The 19,561-nt window shown below is 37.9% G+C and overlaps 2 protein-coding genes across 2 annotated transcripts; one reads left to right on the top strand and one right to left on the bottom strand.

Annotated features, from left to right (window-relative positions):
• Nucleotides 1-158: 158 nt before the first annotated feature.
• On the bottom strand, nt 159-7,065 carry LOC120011936 (protein HEAT INTOLERANT 4-like). The gene is made up of 14 exons (XM_038863113.1): nt 6,758-7,065; nt 6,137-6,175; nt 5,978-6,031; nt 5,762-5,825; nt 5,446-5,504; nt 5,138-5,262; nt 4,971-5,030; nt 3,465-3,523; nt 3,128-3,207; nt 2,838-2,876; nt 2,249-2,311; nt 2,108-2,155; nt 1,897-2,025; nt 159-646 (listed from the first exon to the last, which is right to left on the bottom strand). The coding sequence occupies exons 1-14, from the start codon at nt 6,911-6,913 to the stop codon at nt 599-601; spliced, it is 1,023 nt and encodes a 340-aa protein (XP_038719041.1). The 5' UTR covers nt 6,914-7,065; the 3' UTR covers nt 159-598.
• A 5,215-nt stretch (nt 7,066-12,280) lies between these two features.
• On the top strand, nt 12,281-18,468 carry LOC120012551. Its single transcript, XM_038863995.1, has one exon. The coding sequence runs from the start codon at nt 12,281-12,283 to the stop codon at nt 17,348-17,350; it is 5,070 nt and encodes a 1,689-aa protein (XP_038719923.1). The 3' UTR covers nt 17,351-18,468.
• Nucleotides 18,469-19,561: the final 1,093 nt, after the last annotated feature.

The raw sequence follows: 19,561 nt of genomic DNA, 5'->3' as shown, positions 1-19,561 counted from the left end.
CATAGTTTACAAACTACGAAAACAAGTCCAAGCTTTTAAAAACTATTATCAGACAAACGCATAAATTCAACCAAAGCCAACAACTTAAAAGGCATTTCATACTCAGTCATTCAAATAGTAAGGAAAAAAGAAAGATTACCAAATAATGCAACTACATCTTACATATAATTGTATTACCGTACCATATAAGTGTATAACTTTAAACGAATATTGCCATTCATTTGCTCTAAATTGAACTGATCATACAAAAATTCAGGTTCTTTGATAAGAACTTTCTCAAGAGAATGAAGAGATGAAGGGAACAGAGACAATTCAAGCTACAGGAAAATTTAAGGACCTGAAGCTCAAAGGTATCACACCTCAACATTGTGTTGTACAAATTCTATCTGGCAACTAGAGCGGCAATGAATTCATCTAAATCTAATGAAACCGTAAGTTTGCATCTTTCTCACCATGAATGATCAAGGAAATATGAATATGGGCAGCAGCAGGAGCATGCCTTCCGAACAATTGTCATGTTTGACATAAAAAGATGCCTTCAACAGCCAAGCGGGCTAGTAACATCTATCCTTTAATCTCAGCACAGTTCAATGACCCATCACAGGACCTCATGAGCCTTCCCATAGTACCTGTTTATAAAGGGAGACTGCAAAACAAAACAAAACAAAATAGCGAAAAGGGCAGGTTAGCAAATTCCTTTTGTTAAACAAGGGAAATTGTACAAGGTAAATGCGATCCAATATCAGAAAGGAAACCTCAATGTCACTTTACAAAAACATCTTTAGTGATGATGCTGAAAGCAAGTAGTAACAATAACCAAACATCCCCATAACTGTTACAAAATTCTGAAGAGATGAAAATGTTTATTCTGAAGAGCTATCAAGCGGCACTCTTAAACTCTATAAGAGTGCATCATACAAGATGTTCCAGTTACTACAAGCCTCATTTTCTTGCCTCAGTCCTAACTGTTTCAAGTGCCCACTATTGCAAAATCCCACATGTTGCATACGGGTAGCAAACATCGCAAAATGTGATTCCTGTTCTCAATCTTTGGTATAACTTTAAGCCAAATAGGTAAGGGAATTACTATGACTTAGACTCATGAGAGAAAGTAAGAGCCCCTCTATAAGAAGATACATGCTATAAATGAAATCTCGACTCAACTAAAGTCACAGACCATTCAACCTAAGTAAACTCGAAGGAGTTTAGCTATGGAAAATATTTTAAGCCGTTCGCAAAGAATGTGTTGCCATACTATCTCGCTAAAAAATTGCGCACATTTGTTATGGATTATTTAAATAAGAGAAAAGAACACTGAGAAATAACACAACTTTGCTAAATTATTTTTAAGGTAAGATTTTGAGAATATTCTTTGAATGAATGGCTTTCAGCTATATTACGAACAACAGCCAAAATCCAAGACAAATCAACTAGTTCAAGAGAGATGCTTAAATCAGATTAACCATTTAAAATCATTTATCATGCAGATCCTATGAGTCAAAATAACGACCAAGTATCAACATACCTCATTACAAACGAGACAAGCTGACTAAGTTCATTGGAGGCTTTGACATCAAATCTAATTGATTTAAGTCTATTTTACTGTCCATAAGTTAAAGTTCAAAACACCAACAAAGTCGACAACGATATATAGGAACAACTATTGGCATGCCAAAACATGGAATGCTCTAACAGCATGAATATAAAACACAAAAGAAACATTCAAAAATTCAAATGCTAAGTGATACAATTGAACTTCTGTCAGGAAAGTTATCTACCTTAGGTCAAAGTTCGTTCTTTGCACCAAAACTATATGTAACAAACCAAATTCTGAACAGAAAATGATTTCGAAGTAAGAGGTACAGAGATACCCAATATCAATGCTTCAAACAATACCTTAACAGTTGATACATCAGGTGAATCTGGAGTAGATACAGGATAAAACTTATAAAAACTCATATTTTCATATGCGGCCTTAGTTTCCTCACTCATTTCTTGAAGGGCTTTCTTCCTGGCCTCTCTTGCCTACAAAACTGTATATTAGTAAAACTTCCCAAAATATCCAAGTTTGCGCCTTTGACAACCATGTATGTAACCACTAAATTACCTCTCGATTTGCTTTCTTTGCTTCACGAACTTTCTCTTTAACAAAATCCTGACAAGGAAAAATAGCAAGTTCATTTAACATTTTGAAAATATGGCAAAACCAAATTTTCAAAATCACAAACAGATTTCAATTAAATGTCACCTTAAAAGCATCTTTCTGATCTTCAGACAATTCCTCCTCCTTGATAAGATTATCAGTGAACTCCTACAAATTAACAGGGATATTTAGTATCAAATAGTCTAGTTTGACAAAGTACAAGATAGGAAACTGAACCTATTCCACAACACTTAATAGAAGCAACAACAATCTGAATGATGACAAAATAATATTATGAGTCATGTGATCATGTCAGCAAACAGAAGGATGTTCAGCTGATAGCCTTCTAGAGCAAAAAATATCATCTAATGGTTGGAAGAGTTCCAACAATAATAGCAGTAACAATAACTAGTCATGACTCATGATACACTAATGTAAACAAAAGGGTGCATTTTATGACAGTTTTCAGAGATGAAAAAGACCTTTCAGAATTAAAAAGAAAATCAAATAGAAGTCCTAGTACTACATCAAACTAGCTATAGCATAATACCAAGAGGTAATATTTAGCTTAAAATTTATAAACAGCATACAGAAATACCAAACAAGTAATTGATTCACATTGCTTAACTATTACACGAGATTACATCCACAGGTCATACAAGCATATTAACTTTAGAAAAGGACATCTCTGTACCTCAAGTTCATCCAACTCCCAATCAAATTCACAGAAAACCTGCAAGGGCCCAAAAGAAATCAATTTAAATATTCGTTGTCTGCCTCAGTTACACTTGTGAAAATTTGACAACCAGAACAAAACAAACAAATTTGAATTTCTGAAGCCAGCGCAAATTTAGCACAAAATTTGACTCTCAGAACTCAGCGCAAGTTTAGCACAAATTTTGATTTCTGAAGTCACCGCAAGTTTAGCAGTCATTCAAATATATTGGTATCCATTTTTTTCTCTCATCACAAAACAACTCTTACCGGTTTTGGCTCAGCTGGATAAATGATTTGAACCTCAGTGCTCTGTTCGAGCTCATCTTCCTTGAGTGGTTGGTAGAAATCTGTCAAAATAGCAGTCACATCACACAACCAGTAAAGTTATACATTCACATATCTAGTGAAATTCTATAACTTTGCACGTCAAACCAAACAACAAAAATTGGTCCAAATTTGAGCATTGTCACAAATCACCAATATTGTCCAATTAGATTTTAGAATGAAAAGATATAACATAAAAGTTAAAATGTCAGATTATTCATGCTAAAATTCATTGTGAAATGCAGCAATAGGAACATCAGGGAATATCTTTGAAACTCACAAGGCAGGCAGTACTCATATTTCTTAAGCCGGTCTATCTTCAAATGTTTCAGAGCAGTCCTGCAGAAGCAATCATATGGCATATGCATAAGAAATAAAGAAAACCATAACTGAGCACACCAACTCAAATATGCACATCAAAATAATCATTAATGCAAGAAGATTCATAAATTAAAAAGGAGACTTCATTCAACACTAACCGTTAAGCCGGGCAAACAAAATAAAAAGGTACAAAAAATCTCATACATATCATGTTTAGAAAGAGGCTCTAATTGAAAATGATAAAGCATGTATTCAAACCCACTCATACCACCCAGCATACCATTAAAAAAACAGAGAAGGAGGGTGAGGGGATTGCAATTAGTCAATTACATAGAAACAATCATGGAAAGGAGATTAAAATTCTACAGCACCTGAGGATCAGAAAGCATGCTTTTCACTCTAAAGTCCTATGCCACATCATTCGATACTCGTTCTTTTCACCACTCAATGCTTAATAGTGATGCGACTTCCCCCCATCAGGAATTACCCCACTCCACATAAATATGTGGTATGAGCCATGTCAGAGAACAGCCCATGCAGCAAAATGCAATAAATTAGGGCTCAAACAAAGGATATTGACCAATTGGTGTGAGACAAGCGCAGACAATTCATACTACCTATAAATACACACCAAAAGCAAAGAAATACTCTTGCACCCACACTTCTACCAGTTGTGCCAGAGAATTAATAACTCCTTTTTTCCCTTGACTAAACTATTATCCAGAAAGAAAACTCGTTTTCTTTTGGAAAATGCAATACATTATCCAATGCACTAACTGGATAATGCACAAAAAGTCTTTTAGATATCCATTAAAGCTTGTCCTTTGGCTTGGATTATGAATTTGAAAAACCATGTATTTGCATTCTAGGCAAACACTAGTGATCCCGTAACATGGCACCCATTTACTGTTGCGATATCACTCTCAGGACTAAAGCCAATTTTAGTTTGGCCTGAACCCACAATTCTTATGATTCAAAAAAGTCCACCACCATGCCAAAGCATATGTAAACATTACAAATTTTATGAAAATGAATTCTCTAATGGACAAACTTGGCCTAACGAAAAGTTGTTCAGCTGCTACCTAGAGGTCATGAGTTCAATTCCTAAAAAATATCCTCACCACTAAGCGACAGTAAAATTGCGTACATCTTTCCTTTCCCGACACCACCTTAATAAATTACAAGAGCTTTGCACACATGAGTTGGTTACTAAATGTCCAAACACCAAAATTGTCAATAAAAAAAAGGGAAAAACAAAGAATTTTCCCCCATGGTGATAAAGATAAAAGCGCTACATTTTTTATGTAGACAAATGCTTGATAATTGAACAATTACAAATAGCTCATTGTCTTACAGACTTTACATCAAAAACCTACAAATGGAATCATATTTATAGTTCACCGTAAATAGATAGATAGAGAGATAAATAGAGGAAAGAAGAACTGAAGAAGAAATGAAAAATTACCTTCTCTGAGTACAGCTCAGAATAAATATTTGTGATTTTAGCCTGTCCACTCGCACGTCTCTGCAGGAGATAGATAAATGAATAAAATCAAAACTTTAAATATGGTGAAGGAAAAACATTGCAGTGGATCAGCTCAAAATCAACAGTAAGGAATCAAAGTTTAGCACCTATCTTCGAGGGGAATGTATGGAACCCAGTCCATTTTCATTTGTTTCATCGGAACTATTTCTTCGGCCTCTCTTTGAACAGAGTTAATCCCAATCTTATCTGAAGGGGGGAAAGGAGATACAACCTACAAGACAAGAAATTCCTTACTAAGTTACTATGATACACACCCACATAGAAAAAGCATAGGCAGCGGGCAGATGTCACAAGTCTTGCAAATCAACATCAACAGTAGTAATATATTATTATATTCATCCCAAAACCAGCTAGTAAAATCAAAATACAAAAGCAACTAGCTCAATAGACTTACAGCCACTACCACAGGTATGCATACGATTTTGCTTTCACCCTTGAAATGGACCAATTGAGCTGTAGAAACAAGCAACAGTGTTAATATATATCTAAACAAATCCAGGGCAAAGAAGGGGGGAAATAACAGAGAAGAAGAGGAAGACATGTCTAAATGCTTTGTTTAAGAACCACAAGGTCAAAAATCATACAAGGGAGATTTTGAAAGTAAGTCTATGATAATACTGGATAACCAAAATCCTTTTTCAATGGATATGGATTCCAGAATCTTCTTAGCATCAAAAGAGAAGTACAAATTCAGGTTTAAGATAACTTACGCTCTGTACAACCAAAGAGATAAACTTTCTTCCCATGTAGCTTTTTACCCTCTTTAAATGCATCCTGACCTCAATAAGAACGGAAAGTTAGCACTTATTACTAAGTAATTCAATTAGCTCAAGCAAACCAAAGAATTTACTAATGGACAAATAAGAAGCGAGAAGAGTAAAATCCTTCGCTTAGATATCAGATATGGAGATGATCCAACAACTTACTTCTAAATTCGAGAAGTTCCAATTGAACTGGTAGACCGAGTCCAATTGATCCCACTGGCACAAATGTATAATCAAAATAAGCAACAGAATTATGCAACATAACAGCCAACAAGAGCAACAACATATTTAGAATTAGTAAGCTTGAAATTCTAATCACACCTCTGTCCCAACAGGAAATGCTTCCTTCCATAAATCTTCCTACATAATATAAACACAGTCCGGGTAAACAAAACAAAAACATAATTCAAATATTAAAAAAGGCCTTCAACCATGTAAGAACACATGCATAAACAAACTTAAGCAGCATATTCCATTCAAAAAGCAATGCAGAGCAGCACTTGCATTATATATTATAGAATATCTTCACTGGGGGTGGGGGAGGGGAGGACACAAGAAAAAAATTCATGGTCGTGCCACAATTTGAGATGCAAAACTAGCAACAATAATGCTAGCTGAACTAGCAACTAAAACTTCACCTGCAATCATTGAATTACATGAGGGGAACTCAAGAAAAATACGCCGACATTAAATTTCTAGAATCTTCAAAACCAACAAAAAATATTTATCTACGCAAGCAAAATTAGTCACAATCACTAATCAAAATCAATTCAATTCTGTCCAAACAGCAAACCTAAAACACTAACTGAAGAATTCATTCGTTCTGAACATCCAATTTAGAACTCAATCATAGACCTAACCACACTATATCATATGCAATCAAACCTATAGAAGCACAGAACGCAATCAGAGAACAAAAACTCAAAAATTAGCAAGTGCTACCAAGTTCCGCTTATCCTCAAAGTACTCAGGCTCTGTCTCGGGTTTGGATGCCTTGACCCGCTTGGCTCGAGAAGCGGCTTTTTTGGTTTCTTTGTGGTTCTCTTGCGACGACGATGGTTTGGCCTCTCTCGTCTTCCTCTTAGCTCCTTTCCTCATTGTTTCTAGAGAGCGAAACAGTTCTTCGGATAAGATAATTTAGAGCGAGAGAGAGAGAGGATTCGGAGTCGAAATCGACAGCGGTGGATGTGGATCCGGATTTGAATTTGAGAGAGAGCGCGTTGTGGAGAACAGAAGGAGAGAGAGAGGTGTGTGGTGTGGGCTTTTATATATAGTGGAGTTCGGGTTTGGGTTAAAGGCGTGAATCAGACGCAGACCGACTCTGAAAGAGACTGGAGCGATAGCCGGATAGGGTTAAAGAGTCTGCGGGAATTTTGAGCATATTATTGAAATGCGATGTCGTTTCGTCCTTTGAGGAAAACAAGAAGCGCTTCCACTGAAAATTAGGAGTAGGGGTTTGGTGGCATGGGGCTCTACATTTGGCAATGTGGGAGCTTCATGTTGTTCTGCCACGTATCACTAATCCATGTTCATAATTTATCAAGAGTATATCCTTTTCTATTCCAAAAAATATCAAATATTTTGGTTTGTTAGTTATTCTAAATGAAGGGAGTACATTTGGAATTATTTTTCACATTCAACTGCTAAGTTTATTGTTACATGTGTTATATTTGATGATTGTTTAATGTGATATAATTAGATTGGATCACCTCTTCTTCCAATCCCTCATTTTTAACATTTGAAAAAAAATAGATGCCAAGTATATAGAATTTTGACCGTTGGATCATGTATCCAGAAGTCGATTATGAAAAAAATATGAGTATATGTTACATACCATTTACTTAACTGTTCGAGACAACTAATTTATCAACACATATTAATTATTGCGGTCTTCGGGTTCAAACCAAAATTTATTTTTAAAAACCAAACCAAAAATCAAAATTATCAAAATTCTAAAACCAAAAAACCGAATCTATGGTGGAAAATATTGAAAGAACGCACAACTGAGGAGGTTATTCCTCCGTATGAGATGATAGGGACAAGACAATTTCAACTGATGACCTAGCCAGTTCCAACTACTCCAATATTGAAAGAGGTAGCAGTTCGGACAACAGTTATCGCAAGTGTTTATTAAGAGATGCAACCGGTGTAACTGATGTACATATATTTTACCACATTTTTGTGCTTAAGTGCATTATGTTCTCGGTAATTCTTTATGGAATTAGATTGATATTATTCATGTTCCTTGTATTTTTATGGTAGGAGGAGTTGGAGCAAAGATACGGATCAAAGAGAGGAGTAAATTGCAATTGGAATCATATATAGGACCACTGGAGCACTAATGGCCGCTCGAGCACAAATGACCGCTCAAGCGGCCTAGTATTCCGCTCAAGCGCCCCACAGAGATCGAGCGGAGCTGAAGGTAGCTGCTGCCACAGAAGCTACATCTTTGACCGCTCGAGCAGCCATCACCGCTCGAGCGGAGGTCGACGTAGCAGCTTTCCGAAATACACCAAAATTAGGTTTTTCTGGGACTTTTAAGGATATAAAAGAGGGCGGCCGAGTTGAGGAAACTCTGAACTCTTTTCCTGGGTTTTGAGGCTACAAAGCTCCTTCTCACCAAGCTTTCATAGGGATTCAAGGATCTGAAGGTTTCCTACCCAACAACAACTCCAACAAATCAAGGGGATTTTCTTCAACTCTTTTCCATGATTTCTCTTCTTAGATTTCTTTTCCATGATTTCTCTTCTTAGATTTCTTTTTGATACTTTGAAGATGAGTTGTAACTAAACCTCTTTGCTAGGGCTTGATGTAGCCTAGTATGAATATTGCAAGTATTTCAATTTAATGGATGCATAATTTTGGTTCAAGGATTTTCGACTGCCATAATTTCGGTTTAACTAGTCTCTCCTTTCATGCATAATTTTGACGTCGGTGAAGTCTTTGTAGAACAAATGCTTTTGGTTAAAAGCAGGTTGGAGAATCAGTCAAATCAGTTTCTTCTTTTCCCTCGCCTTATTACTCGGTTGCTGCAGAAGCATGAGATTACTTTGCGCGAGAAGCCGGCTGTTGATTTTCCTATGGACACTTTCTCTATGAGCTCATGGAATCTAAGCCGATCACATATGGATAGGATTGCCTTGAGAATAAGAGGTGTTTCCGGTTCTTCTCACGGGAGTTCTGGTGCGCCTACTTTGATTGAGCGATTTGAGATCTTGGGTACTGAACTTCGTACTGTTGCTGAGGAGCAAGCCAGCTTACGTGCTTATGTCATGAATGGATTTGAAGATGTCCGAACAGAGTTGACACTGCTTAGAGCTAGCCAGGAAGCACTTATAGATTTCTTGGGGTGCCCACCACCCGATGTTCCACCTCCACCATGATTACTCTCAGGTTGTGTTGTTCCCACTTTTGTGTGTTTCTTTGTTTTATTTTATTTTATTTTATTTTTTTCTGCATTGGGGACACTGCACTATCTAAGTGTGGGGGGGGTGATTTTTGGGGTGACCTTTGGAGTGACTTTTGGATCCAAGATACGGTATGTATTAATTGCTATTTGCTTACCATAGGCATGTATCTGAATCTCTTATGTTAGCAGTATGTGGTTATAAAAAAAATTAAAAAAAAAAAAAAAAAAGAACAATTGTGATGTTTGTGGGTATGGTCCTGGTAAGCCCTCACGAGACTATAACTCGTCCACTAGGGACACCTAGGGGTTTAAAGGCTTATGGTATGCGCTAAATACCATCGTGATTCCCTACGACAACGGGCTGTTAGGATTAGTTAGAGTCTTTGTTGTGCGTTTTGGGTTAGATGCTTCTTCGCAATGATGAAAGTAATTTGTGTCGCTCAACTACTCTAAAGATGATCTGCTTGAATTTTATGTTTGGAGATTAAATATGTCGTGAATCATTACCTTGCATGTGAAGTCGAGAAATTGCATGGTGTCGTTTATCACATACAAATTTTGGAGACTTATGCCCGGTGAGATTTTGAGCCAATCGTTTGTTCTGAGGGATTTTGTCTACTCCATAATTTTTGTTTTTGTGCTTAAACTTACTTGAAATAGATCTCATATGCCTTGTTTTGATTGTTTGCCAAGAATATCGTTGTGAATTTATGTCTTGATGAACCTTTCTTATGATGATCATGTTGATCTTAAGAGAGGAAGGTAGGCCTTCTTTGATTCGTTTGGTTATCTTTCTAGCCTACCCTTACATATATTTATCGCTAGTACCCTCTTTGAGCCTAAACACAAACCTTTTTGTCATGGCCAATCAACCTTACCCTATTTAATTTGAGGTTCATTTGATGAAGGAAAACTGAATTTCTTATCTCCTTTTGAAAACTATTGAGTTGAATGAATAATTGAACAAGAGTTGATTGTTGATGTGTTTTGATAAATTTATTGGAGTTGTGCTTTGGTTATGAAAGAAGGGAGGTCAGTGTGGGGGTATTGCAAGGAAGTAAAAAAAGAAAAAAAAAAAGAAAAAAAAAAGAAAAAAAAAACAAGAATCAATGAGGAAGAAAGAGAATTCTAAGGAATGATTATTGGTAGCTCTTATATTGTTGATGTAGGGTGAGAAGTTTCAAAGAGTTGGAAAGTGTAGGTGTTTTGTGAATTGATTGGGAATTAAATATTTAGAGAAGGGTTCGGATTGCTATTTGGAAATTTTGATGTCTCTTGAATTTTATGTATTTCCTTACCTTTGCTTTTACCTATACTATACCCCTAGCCTTACGTTACAAGCCTAAAAAGTCCTACTTGATCTTGAGAATGACTTGGTTTGATTTTGAGAAGTGATCCGAGATATTGTTCACGATTCTTGGTAAGTGGTATCCGTTGACGAGATCTAATTTTTATTTTCTTTCATAGTGCGTTCTTCTTGACTTGTATGTGGGATTTTGTTATCTTCTTACATTATTCCGCCCACATACGCTTCTTTTGAGAGTAGTTTGGCAACTTCGGTGTGAATTTTTATTCTGAGTGAATCATCTGTGAGATTTGAAGTTGAAGCTAAACGTTATGTGATGAATGGTTACTCTTGTAAATTTTGAGATGAATATGACGGTTTGTGATTCTGGTTTCATTTAATCTTTGAGTTGAGATTTGGGTAAGTTCTTTTGGAGTGATTACAGTGGTATGACTTTCTGAGATTAATGACGGAGTAATTTACTCGAGGACGAGCAAAAGATAAGTGTGGGGGTATTTGATGTACATATATTTTACCACATTTTTGTGCTTAAGTGCATTATGTTCTCGGTAATTCTTTATGGAATTAGATTGATATTATTCATGTTCCTTGTATTTTTATGGTAGGAGGAGTTGGAGCAAAGATACGGATCAAAGAGAGGAGTAAATTGCAATTGGAATCATATATAGGACCACTGGAGCACTAATGGCCGCTCGAGCACAAATGACCGCTCAAGCGGCCTAGTATTCCGCTCAAGCGCCCCACAGAGATCGAGCGGAGCTGAAGGTAGCTGCTGCTGCCACAGAAGCTACATCTTTGACCGCTCGAGTAGCCATCACCGCTCGAGCGGAGGTCGACGTAGCAGCTTTCCGAAATACACCAAAATTAGGTTTTTCTGGGACTTTTAAGGATATAAAAGAGGGCGGCCGAGTTGAGGAAACTCTGAACTCTTTTCCTGGGTTTTGAGGCTACAAAGCTCCTTCTCACCAAGCTTTCATAGGGATTCAAGGATCTGAAGGTTTCCTACCCAACAACAACTCCAACAAATCAAGGGGATTTTCTTCAACTCTTTTCCATGATTTCTCTTCTTAGATTTCTTTTCCATGATTTCTCTTCTTAGATTTCTTTTCCATGATTTCTCTTCTTAGATTTCTTTTTGATACTTTGAAGATGAGTTGTAACTAAACCTCTTTGCTAGGGCTTGATGTAGCCTAGTATGAATATTGCAAGTATTTCAATTTAATGGATGCATAATTTTGGTTCAAGGATTCATGTTTTTAATTACCATGCTTATAGTCTATTGTTTGTTTGATTGCTTGATCACCAATTGAATGCTCAACTAGATTCATCTAGCTAGGACTAAGGAACGAACCGAATTCACATGTCTTAGTGGAACTGAAATTAAGGAAATCAATTGTCGACTGCCATGAACAAGGTTTAGGGGATTGATTGGTTGTTATAGTTCTTTAGATCGTAATGAGTTGTTAGTCTTGGGTTAAAAACTGCGAACCGAACAGGATTAATCCATTGTTAATAATATTTGTTGGCACCGCGAACGAACGAACCAACATATTTAAGAAAGAATCAACCCTTGAATCAGAACCATAATTGTGTGTTTGTTAGTTGAATGCTTGTGATAAGAGTACTAGGTGAAATCATTGCCCTAGTGTTCTTCTCATCTTCAAAGTATCACAAAAAAATCTATTGATTTCAATGTCGTCTATCCAATTGATTTCACCGACGTCAAACCACTCATTCTTCAATTTAATGGATGCATAACCCAGGTTTTCGAGCACATCCAAATTTTTCATGGAAGAATACCCAGAACCAAGCCAATCCACCAACCACCACATTGGAGGACATGGTGCGGCAATTGGCTATTAGTCAACAAAAGTTGGAGGCTCAAGTTGGTCAAATCGCTGAGGCATTAAGCCAAAGGGAGGCTGGAAAATTTCCTAGTCAAACTGTTATCAATCCGAAGAACAATGAACAAGCCAAGGCCATTCATCTTCGACGTGGTAAGGTTATTAATAATGGTGTTGATGACATTAATGACGTTGTGGATGTAGGTGAAAAAGAACAAGAAGATGTTCAACAAGATGTTGAAAAATCTGAGCCTACTCCACCTGCCACTCATTCTAAGGAAGGCAATACGAGTGTTCTCCATAAGGAAGTCAATCCTTACATGCCACCTATTCCATTCCCAGGTCGTCTTAAGCAAAACAAGCAGGATAAGTATTTCAAAGAAATTTATGATGTGTTGAGTAAAGTTCAAATTAACTTGCCCTTGCTTGATGTGATAGAACAGATTCCGGCATATGGGAAATTCTTGAAGAGTTTGAAGACTCATAAGCTAAAGTTTGCACCTAACGAAGGAGTCAAGTTGAATAAGAACGTGAGTGCAATTCTTCAAAGGGACCTTCCACCTAAGTTATCTGATCCAGGTAGCTTTGATATACCCATCACCATTGGCAGCAAGCGACATGGACATGCGATGCTAGATCTTGGAGCAAGCATCAACTTAATGCCATTCTCGGTTTACAAGGAACTTGGAATCCAAGGAATGAAGAAGACTACAGTTCGTCTTGAGCTTGCCGATCGTTCTGTGAGGTATCCTAAAGGTATTGTAGAAGATATTTTGGTTCAAGTAGATAAACTCATTCTTCCTGCAGATTTCATAATTTTAGATACGGAAGAAAGTGGGATAAATGGACATGATGCACCTATACTTCTTGGTCGGCCATTCATGGCAACTGCAGACACATGCATCCGAGTGAAGGACGGTACCTTGACAATGACCGTTTTGGGAGAAACTGTGGAACTTAAAGTGTTTGAAGCTCTCTCTTTTCCTTCTACTTCACTTGATACGTGTTTCTCTATTGATATAATAGATACGTTGATTACATCTACCTTTGTGCATAATGAAATTACGGATCTTGAACAGGTTTTGATAGGATCACCTAGTGAAGAAGAAGCAATTGAAAGTGTTGGAGCGGTCTTAGAGCACACCATACCATATCAACCAAGGTACACGCCTCCAATTGAGCCATTGGTGATGAATAAGACAAAGCTCGAACCATCTATCATCTCTCCACCAAAGTTGGAATTAAAACCATTGCCACAACATCTCAAGTATGCATACATAGGTAAAGATGAGACTCTTCCGGTAATTATTGCTACGGATTTGACTAAGGAAGAGGAGAAGAGTCTCATTCAAGTGCTTAAACATCATCAAACGGCTTTGGGATGGACTATTGCCGATATCAAAGGCCTTAGCCCCACCTTGTGCATGCATAGAATTTTAATGGAGGATGAGGTAAGACCATCACGAGAATCACAAAGAAGACTCAATCCAAACATGAAGGAAGTGGTGAGAGCCGAAGTCCTCAAATTGCTCGATGTGGGGGTGATCTATCCAATTTCGGATAGCAAGTGGGTAAGTCCAGTTCAAGTAGTGCCAAAGAAATCCGGTATCACGGTGGTAAAGAACAAGGATGATGAACTCATTCCTACAAGGATGACTACCGGATGGAGAGTGTGCATTGACTATCGGAAGTTGAATACCGCCACTAGAAAGGATCATTTTCCTCTCCCTTTCATTGATCAAATGCTTGAACGCTTATCGGGTCATTCTCACTATTGTTTTCTTGATGGGTTTTCAGGTTATAATCAAATTCCGATTGCACCTGAGGATCAAGAAAAGACCACCTTCACATGCCCATTCGGTACATTCGCTTATAGAAGGATGCCCTTCGGATTGTGCAATGCCCCCGCTACTTTCCAACGTTGCATGATGGCAATTTTTTCCGACATGGTGGAGCGAATAATTGAGGTATTCATGGATGATTTTTCAGTTTTTGGATCTTCTTTTGATGCATGCCTTGAAAATTTAGCTCTAGTTTTGCAACGATGTCAAGCGACGAATTTAATTTTGAATTGGGAAAAATGTCATTTCATGGTTAGGAGGGGTATCGTGCTAGGACATGTAGTGTCTCACGAGGGGATTGAGGTAGACAAAGCAAAAATTGACTTGATAAAAAATTTACCTTCCCCTACTTCTGTTAAAGGTGTTAGAAGTTTTTTAGGACATGCGGGTTTTTATAGACGTTTCATCAAAGATTTTTCTAAGATCACCAAACCTCTTTGCGATTTATTGGCTAAAGATGCAGTTTTTGATTTTGACAAAGAGTGCTTGGCAGCTTTTAATGTGTTGAAACATGCATTGACCTCGTCTCCTATTATTTCTACTCCCAATTGGTCGTTACCATTTGAGCTTATGTGTGATGCATCTGATTATGCGGTTGGTGCGGTTCTTGGTCAAAAGGATGGTAAGGCGTCCCATGTTATTTATTATGCTAGTCGTACTTTGAATGACGCACAACTGAATTACTCCACCACAGAAAAAGAGTTGTTGGCAGTGGTATTTGCTTTGGAAAAATTTCGTGCTTATCTAGTTGGTTCCAAAGTAATTGTTTATACTGACCATGCGGCTTTAAAGTATTTGTTGAATAAGAAAGATGCCAAGCCTAGGTTGATTCGGTGGATCCTCTTACTTCAAGAGTTCGACTTGGAGATCAAAGATAAAAAGGGTAGTGAGAATGTGGTGGCCGATCACCTATCACGCATTGTGGAAGAAGGATTTTGTCAAGAGAATCAGGTGCCGATCAATGAGACTTTTCCGGATGAACAACTCTTGATTGTCCATTCAAAGGAGCCATGGTATGCTGATTTTGTTAATTATCTTGCTTGTGGCGTACTTCAAGAAGGACTAACTTTTCAGGAAAAGAAGAGATTTTTGGCATCGGTCAAGCACTATTATTGGGAGGATCCTTATTTGTTCAAGCATGGACCCGACCAAATCATTCGCCGGTGCGTTCCTGAAGAAGAACAAGAGAACATTCTACGACATGCACATGATCTTGCTTGTGGTGGACACTTTGGAGCTAAGAAAACAGCTTTAAAAGTGCTCCAATCAGGTTTTTTCTGGCCTACGCTTTTTAAAGATGCATTCCACTTTTGTGCTAGATGTAATAGTTGTCAAAGGTCGGGAAATATTGGTAGAAGGAATGAAATGCCTTTGAATAGCATTCTTGTGGTTGAGATGTTTGATGTGTGGGGTATTGATTTTATGGGCCCGTTTCCCCCTTCTTATGGCTACACTTATATCCTTGTAGCAGTGGATTACGTCTCTAAATGGGTTGAAGCCCTAGCTACTAGGACCAATGACCATAGGGTTGTTCTTACATTCCTTAAGGATATGATTTTTACTAGATTTGGAACCCCTAGGGCCATTATTAGTGATGGTGGTAGTCATTTTTGCAATAAGCCTTTTGAAGCCTTGTTAAAAAAATACAACATCACTCACAAAATAGCCACCCCATACCATCCTCAAACATCGGGTCAAGTGGAAGTTAGCAATAGGGAGATCAAACGAATTTTGGAGAAAACTGTCAACTCCACTAGGAAAGATTGGGCTATTAAGCTTAATGATGCTTTGTGGGCATATCGGACAGCTTTCAAAACACCGATTGGTATGAGTCCTTATCGTCTTGTGTTTGGAAAAGCATGTCACTTGCCTATGGAACTCGAGCACCGGGCGTATTGGGCTATAAAGAAATTAAATTTTGATATACAAGCTGCAGGTACAGAAAGAAAGTTACAACTCAACGAGTTAGAGGAGCTCCGTCTTGAAGCTTATGAAAATGCAAAGCTCTACAAGGAACGCACTAAGGCAGCACATGACAAATTGATTCAGCCAAAAGAACTTACCGAAGGTTTAATGGGAAAGCGCAAAGCTGTTGCTCCACCTACCACTTCATTCAAAAAGGGTGCTGATATTTATACTGAGGCTCCTCTTGAAAAGGAGACACGCATTGCTGCTAATGTGCGTGCACTGCCCGAACACCAGGAAGCAATGCAATATCTCACCACGCACTCTCTTGAGTACCTTTTGGATCCTGACCCTGGTGATCAGTTGCGCGTGTATACAAAGGCAGTGCGAGCTTTTTACCGCACACTTACTGAAATTCAGGGCGAGGAACACGAGAGTATGACTGACGATCCAAAGTCATATTCCGTAACTATTGAGCAGCAAGTTATTCAGTTCTCTACTACGGACTTATGTGAGTTAATCGGGTTTCCTCGGGAATTTGTTCCCAATACTGGGTTTGAGCGGTCCACAGTTCCATTTATGGCCGATATCATTATGGCTCTCACCACTGAGACATATTCTGGCCAGTGCTTTGTGACACGTTCCCAACTTCCAAAATATATGAGACTTATTGACACCGTTGTCAAGAAGAATTTGATTCCTATAGGACATGATCAGGAACGGCGGGGTCCATTTTTGGAGGTTTTATATGCTATGCTTAAGAAAGAGTGGTTTGACGTCGGTGAAGTCTTTGTAGAACAAATGCTTTTGGTTAAAAGCAGGTTGGAGAATCAGTCAAATCAGTTTCTTCTTTTCCCTCGCCTTATTACTCGGTTGCTGCAGAAGCATGAGATTACTTTGCGCGAGAAGCCGGCTGTTGATTTTCCTATGGACACTTTCTCTATGAGCTCATGGAATCTAAGCCGATCACATATGGATAGGATTGCCTTGAGAATGAGAGGTGTTTCCGGTTCTTCTCACGGGAGTTCTGGTGCGCCTACTTTGATTGAGCGATTTGAGATCTTGGGTACTGAACTTCGTACTGTTGCTGAGGAGCAAGCCAGCTTACGTGCTTATGTCATGAATGGATTTGAAGATGTCCGAACAGAGTTGACACTGCTTAGAGCTAGCCAGGAAGCACTTATAGATTTCTTGGGGTGCCCACCACCCGATGTTCCACCTCCACCATGATTACTCTCAGGTTGTGTTGTTCCCACTTTTGTGTGTTTCTTTGTTTTATTTTATTTTATTTTATTTTTTTCTGCATTGGGGACACTGCACTATCTAAGTGTGGGGGGGTGATTTTTGGGGTGACCTTTGGAGTGACTTTTGGATCCAAGATACGGTATGTATTAATTGCTATTTGCTTACCATAGGCATGTATCTGAATCTCTTATGTTAGCAGTATGTGGTTATAAAAAAAATTAAAAAAAAAAAAAAAAAAGAACAATTGTGATGTTTGTGGGTATCGTCCTGGTAAGCCCTCACGAGACTATAACTCGTCCACTAGGGACACCTAGGGGTTTAAAGGCTTATGGTATGCGCTAAATACCATCGTGATTCCCTACGACAACGGGCTGTTAGGATTAGTTAGAGTCTTTGTTGTGCGTTTTGGGTTAGATGCTTCTTCGCAATGATGAAAGTAATTTGTGTCGCTCAACTACTCTAAAGATGATCTGCTTGAATTTTATGTTTGGAGATTAAATATGTCGTGAATCATTACCTTGCATGTGAAGTCGAGAAATTGCATGGTGTCGTTTATCACATACAAATTTTGGAGACTTATGCCCGGTGAGATTTTGAGCCAATCGTTTGTTCTGAGGGATTTTGTCTACTCCATAATTTTTGTTTTTGTGCTTAAACTTACTTGAAATAGATCTCATATGCCTTGTTTTGATTGTTTGCCAAGAATATCGTTGTGAATTTATGTCTTGATGAACCTTTCTTATGATGATCATGTTGATCTTAAGAGAGGAAGGTAGGCCTTCTTTGATTCGTTTGGTTATCTTTCTAGCCTACCCTTACATATATTTATCGCTAGTACCCTCTTTGAGCCTAAACACAAACCTTTTTGTCATGGCCAATCAACCTTACCCTATTTAATTTGAGGTTCATTTGATGAAGGAAAACTGAATTTCTTATCTCCTTTTGAAAACTATTGAGTTGAATGAATAATTGAACAAGAGTTGATTGTTGATGTGTTTTGATAAATTTATTGGAGTTGTGCTTTGGTTATGAAAGAAGGGAGGTCAGTGTGGGGGTATTGCAAGGAAGTAAAAAAAGAAAAAAAAAAAGAAAAAAAAAAACAAGAATCAATGAGGAAGAAAGAGAATTCTAAGGAATGATTATTGGTAGCTCTTATATTGTTGATGTAGGGTGAGAAGTTTCAAAGAGTTGGAAAGTGTAGGTGTTTTGTGAATTGATTGGGAATTAAATATTTAGAGAAGGGTTCGGATTGCTATTTGGAAATTTTGATGTCTCTTGAATTTTATGTATTTCCTTACCTTTGCTTTTACCTATACTATACCCCTAGCCTTACGTTACAAGCCTAAAAAGTCCTACTTGATCTTGAGAATGACTTGGTTTGATTTTGAGAAGTGATCCGAGATATTGTTCACGATTCTTGGTAAGTGGTATCCGTTGACGAGATCTAATTTTTATTTTCTTTCATAGTGCGTTCTTCTTGACTTGTATGTGGGATTTTGTTATCTTCTTACATTATTCCGCCCACATACGCTTCTTTTGAGAGTAGTTTGGCAACTTCGGTGTGAATTTTTATTCTGAGTGAATCATCTGTGAGATTTGAAGTTGAAGCTAAACGTTATGTGATGAATGGTTACTCTTGTAAATTTTGAGATGAATATGACGGTTTGTGATTCTGGTTTCATTTAATCTTTGAGTTGAGATTTGGGTAAGTTCTTTTGGAGTGATTACAGTGGTATGACTTTCTGAGATTAATGACGGAGTAATTTACTCGAGGACGAGCAAAAGATAAGTGTGGGGGTATTTGATGTACATATATTTTACCACATTTTTGTGCTTAAGTGCATTATGTTCTCGGTAATTCTTTATGGAATTAGATTGATATTATTCATGTTCCTTGTATTTTTATGGTAGGAGGAGTTGGAGCAAAGATACGGATCAAAGAGAGGAGTAAATTGCAATTGGAATCATATATAGGACCACTGGAGCACTAATGGCCGCTCGAGCACAAATGACCGCTCAAGCGGCCTAGTATTCCGCTCAAGCGCCCCACAGAGATCGAGCGGAGCTGAAGGTAGCTGCTGCCACAGAAGCTACATCTTTGACCGCTCGAGCAGCCATCACCGCTCGAGCGGAGGTCGACGTAGCAGCTTTCCGAAATACACCAAAATTAGGTTTTTCTGGGACTTTTAAGGATAT

Source organism: Tripterygium wilfordii, chromosome 13 (assembly GCF_013401445.1).
Source record: "Tripterygium wilfordii isolate XIE 37 chromosome 13, ASM1340144v1, whole genome shotgun sequence".
Classification (NCBI taxonomy): Eukaryota; Viridiplantae; Streptophyta; class Magnoliopsida; order Celastrales; family Celastraceae; genus Tripterygium; species Tripterygium wilfordii.
This window is presented reverse-complemented; position numbering and strand designations above follow the sequence as displayed.